At 37.9% G+C, this 5,285-nt stretch overlaps 1 protein-coding gene across 2 annotated transcripts in view; it reads left to right on the top strand.

The window, feature by feature from the left end:
- Window positions 1–5,285, top strand: part of LOC107732513 (fibronectin type III domain-containing protein 3B-like) — a 152,846-nt gene that overhangs the window by 37,576 nt on the left and 109,985 nt on the right. For both annotated transcript variants that reach the window (XM_016543868.1, XM_016543870.1), the window contains exon 2: window positions 4,142–4,289. In XM_016543868.1, coding sequence (XP_016399354.1) covers window positions 4,170–4,289 — 120 coding nt within the window. In that variant the 5' untranslated portion in view covers window positions 4,142–4,169. The remainder of the gene's footprint in view (window positions 1–4,141; window positions 4,290–5,285) is intronic.

Here is a 5,285-nt window from a genome sequence, read left to right on the forward strand (position 1 = left end):
TGAGCGCAGTGCTTATTTGATTACAGCCGTTACCGGGGAAACCACTATATCTCCAGCTCCCAAAGCGCCTCCTGCTGGCAGAGCTGTCTGTGGGAAACACTGGTGTCTGTCAGCAAACATAAACAAAAAGCATGCTTCAGAACTGTTTTGAGAAGGTGCTTAAGTTTTGAGCCATGTATTATTACTCTAAATTGGGCTACTACTACTATTACTATCTTGCACCCTGCAATAATCATTTGCTCAAACTCACTTTTATGAGATGAATGAAAAAAAGAAAATAGAAAATCGGCCAAACATATCGGCCAAAAAAATCGGCATCATATATCGGCCATCGGCTGCCCTGATTTCTAAATATCGGCATCGGCCAGTGAAAAACCCATATCGGTCGACCTCTACTCTTGTAGTGTCATCAGCCAATCAGCATCTCCCAATCATTGTATAGTATAGTCAAGATTTGACAAGGTCTGACTGGGTCTCTGGTCAGTACTGGTAGTCATCACCATGCTAGAATACCAGATGAAAGATGGTTTATTCCAGGCTGATCTTCCTGCATTTCCAGTCCAGAGCCACATTCTGTTCTCGTCACTGCTGTCTCTGAGACCGCATCATCAGGAAAAGCTCAGATCGTGACTGGGCCTAAAGGAGGTCACCATCTGTTTAAACGGTTTACTCTTGTTTTACCATGTCAATCTCACCTGATGCACTGCATAAACATGGAGCATGAGGAGTGGGCAAAAGGTAATGAAGGATGAATGGAAAGTCAAACAGAGTAGAGAGAAGAATGGAGATACAATGGGAGAGTGGATGGGCCACATTATTACACAGACAAAGAATCAGATTTTCACTGTCCTGATGTCTACAAACATTTATAGTGTCTTCAGCTGGGTTTGCATCTCTCTTTTGAAGTGAACCAACTGCTGCCAAATAACTGCAGATTTATGTTTCTGCTTCTGTGAGTCACAGAAAAACTAACCATTTAACATCAATGGAAAGAACAGAATGGAGGGTAAAATGGCACATGATGTACTATCTGTATCCAAAGGACATTTTATTGTTTTTTACTAAGGCTAAGGATTGCTAGAGCTTTGGAGTCATGATTCCATGCTTATTTATATATAGGGCTGTCAAAATGGCTGAAAAACTAAATTCGAATTTTGTAATGAAATATTATCAAAATTCGAATTATATTTGAATTTAAAATGCATAATTTCAGTTAGGGTGAAGAAAATCTTTTGGCTTCTCTTCTGAGGCCACAAGAGGGCGCATCGAGCAAAATATTACTAATGCACGTTTATTCAAAGCATAAGATAACATGACTATCTGTGAAAAAAAGTGCATAATGTTTAAAATAATGTTTATAAACCATTATAATTAATTAAGTTGCTTAAACAACTAACAAAACAGCATCATGTCTGTATGCATAGTTTAATACAAAGGGTGGAAAGCCAATCACACAGAGTACATTTTTCGTTTAAAAACACGGGTTGCAGTGGGATTGGGAAAAACCCAGCCATAAAGTCTCGATATATGTTTTTTTTCTAAGTTAAACTTGCATTAATTTTACATGGCTTGCTAAACATGCGGCTCCTTTGTGCAAGATGCGAGTGCAACGGTGATAGATGTCCCTCTAGAAAATGCGCGAAATATGTGTTCTGTGTGAACGGCTTGGTTTCAGTTTTGACTTTAGACAGTAATCATGAAGGAAGGCTTGTCATGGTGATTCATTGGTCATAAGGTGTAGATTAAACCAGTATAAAATGCAATTATATATATATATATATATATATATATATACACACACACACACAGTACCGTTTAAAGATTTTTCAAAAATCTTTGAAAGAAGTCTCTTATTCTCACCAAGGCTGCATTTTTTTTTTAAATCAAAGATGCAGTTAAAAAAACTAATATTGTGAAACTTTATTACAATTTGAAATAACTGTGATGGCTAAACTGAATTTTCAGCAGCCATTATTCCAGTCTTCAGTGTCACGTGATCCTTCAGAAATCATGCTGATTTGCTGCTCAATAAATATTTCTTATTCTCAATGTTGTTGAATGTTGAATTTTGAATTTTATTTGAAATAGAAGTCTTTTGTAAAATTATGTCTTTACCATCACTTTTGAACAATGTAATTTAAAAGTACAGTATGTATGACTTTTATTATGTAAAAGTATGTAAAACCTGTATGAAGGAAGCTGATGTTTTGAAAAATGTCTCCGCTGTTTTTGTCTATACAGTAAAAGTCATTGTAGTCCAAAACAACACTGGACCCCACTGACTTATCATTGTGTAGACAAAAAAAGAAAAAAAGTTGTCTTCTGTTTTCCACAGGAGAAAAATAGTCTTAAAGTTTTGGAACTGTGTGAGGCTGAGTAAATGATAAAACTGTCTTCATTTGTTGGGTGAACTATACCCTTTAAAGCTTTCTTTTTCAATTTTCTGTCCTTATGAGGCGTAGTATTTTTTTGGTATGCCTTCTGGTGAATCATGTGCAACGGTCTGAAGAAGTCAGAAATTTTATTTTTTTCCCCCCTCCCTCTCTCTGCATTTTGGTCCTGAGGGCTCTGCCACATGTTGTGCCTCTCTTACAGTGGTGGTACAGTTTACGTGTGTGTTTATGTTGCAAATGGGTGGCCTTGCATCCAGTATGAAGAAATTGTGTGTCTATTGCTCCACTTTACCCTTCATTGATGACTCAGTCACCTTTTCATTCCCCAAACAAACAGCATCATGTATGTATGCATAATTTAATACAAAGGGCCGAAAGCCAATCACACAGTACATTTTTCATTTAAAAACACGAGTTGCAGTGGGATGGGGAAAATCCCCGCCATTAAGTCTCGAGATAAGTTTTTTTTAAAGTTGCATTAATTTTACATGACTTTCTAAACATGCGGCTCTTTTGTGCGAGACGTGCTGATTTGCTGCTCAATAAATATTTCTTATTCTCAATGTTGTTGAATGTTGAATTTTGAATTTTATTTGAAATAGAAGTCTTTTGTAAAATTATGTCTTTACCATCACTTTTGAACAATGTAATTTAAAAGTACAGTATGTATGACTTTTATTATGTAAAAGTATGTAAAACCTGTATGAAGGAAGCTGATGTTTTGAAAAATGTCTCCGCTGTTTTTGTCTATACAGTAAAAGTCATTGTAGTCCAAAACAACACTGGACCCCACTGACTTATCATTGTGTAGACAAAAAAAGAAAAAAAGTTGTCTTCTGTTTTCCACAGGAGAAAAATAGTCTTAAAGTTTTGGAACTGTGTGAGGCTGAGTAAATGATAAAACTGTCTTCATTTGTTGGGTGAACTATACCCTTTAAAGCTTTCTTTTTCAATTTTCTGTCCTTATGAGGCGTAGTATTTTTTTGGTATGCCTTCTGGTGAATCATGTGCAAGGGTCTGAAGAAGTCAGAAATTTTATTTTTTTCCCCCCTCCCTCTCTCTGCATTTTGGTCCTGAGGGCTCTGCCACATGTTGTGCCTCTCTTACAGTGGTGGTACAGTTTACGTGTGTGTTTATGTTGCAAATGGGTGGCCTTGCATCCAGTATGAAGAAATTGTGTGTCTATTGCTCCACTTTACCCTTCATTGATGACTCAGTCACCTTTTCATTCCCCAAACTCTTTCCTCTTTCCTCCATTAGACCACAGTCACGCAGCACTATACCGGTGGATCATTACCAGCTTCCTTTGAATGCTCTTCTATCAAAATGGTGTTCATTGTTTGTGGGGAAATCAATCAAGAAAGCTCTACATGTTTCAAAACTCAAACTCTGGGGGGCCGTAGTCTGCTTTTGCATTGGTTACACCCTCTTCTCATTTAAGAGATCTTCCCTCGGGCTGCCCGGCTCACAATGACTCTGCTGTGCTCTACGGTTGGCTTCAGTTGCCTGCCGAGTCACCGCAGTGCAACTCTGCATCTTCCATCCATTTATGCTTTAGCTCAGTCACTCGAACGTCACAAACCAACCAAAGATTGTGCAATCATCTCAGATAAATGTACACGTCTACCTTACTCACAGCACAAAACAAGGACACCCAAAGAGGGTGTGTTTGCAAGTTTAAGATCATATGACTTTATTTTGGAGCGTTTGTTCACCATCTATTTCTTTTTCTTCCTGTCTCCTCACAGAAAGGCAGTCCAGGAAAGTTCTCCATGAATGTACGTCACAATGATGATGACAGACCAGATTCCGCTGGACCTGCCACCACCACTATTGAACGGGGAGGTGACCATGATGCCGCACATGATTAATGTTAATGGGGATGGATCACAACAGGTGAGCGTGAGCGTTACTCCGGGCAGTGCATGAATTGATAATGTGTACCTTGAATACAGTATGAGTTGCTTTCCATAATGCCTCTGCCAGATGCATGCATATAAATGTGAATGGAAGCTACAAATTTTTTAAGTGTTGCAAAGGACCACTAAAAAGATGATCCCCAGGGCTCGCAAAATGTAAAAATCCCTGGTAGCCCTTCGGGCAGGCATTCTTCAGATTTTGGTAGCCCAAAAATTAATTTAACTAGCCCGAATAAAAGATATTGTAATTTTTCTTCAAATGACAAGTCAAGAGAGTAGGGGTGCAACAGATCACAAATCTCACGGTTCGGATTATATTACATTATCATATCACATTTTGAGTCACAGATCGGTTCATTTTTTCAGATAAGCAAAAAAAAAAATGGTTCTTTATTATTTATGTAACACTTTACTACTTCGATACCACATCAAAAACTAGTAGCATATAGGGATGTAACGATTCACTCAACTCCGTAAACTAAGGTTTTACCTGTGTATTTTAATCACGATCCAAACAAAGATGCTGCATTTAGATTGTAAAATTGAAACAAATTGAAATTTGAAACAAAAACAAAATGGTCTGACTTTAGCTTTGTGATACTACATAAAAAATCTGAACGACGGCTGAATGAGACTCAAATGTCACTCTCTGACAGCAGGTGGCGCTTACACAGCAGGTATTTATAGGCTGCTGCCCCTTTAAGACCGAATGCATGGATCCAATATAATGATGCACGTGTGATTTCTTTCTCCACTGTTTACCTTCATTTAAGACATGAAAATACTTGCCAAGATAGTTATTTTGAGATAATTTTGCTTGTATGTGTCCGTTCAAGCGAAAGAGGAATCAATTCTGTTTGTGCTCTGCCGGAAATTACGCTCTATGTGCGCGCGAGCACCAAACTGAATTCTTCATGCGCATGAATGGTTTAAAATGCTTGAATGTTTAAATTGGTAAGACTTAGAAACACGT

This window comes from Sinocyclocheilus rhinocerous, unplaced genomic scaffold (genome assembly GCF_001515625.1).
Source record: "Sinocyclocheilus rhinocerous isolate Xijiao unplaced genomic scaffold, SAMN03320098_v1.1 scaffold2053, whole genome shotgun sequence".
NCBI classification, from domain to species: domain Eukaryota; kingdom Metazoa; phylum Chordata; class Actinopteri; order Cypriniformes; family Cyprinidae; genus Sinocyclocheilus; species Sinocyclocheilus rhinocerous.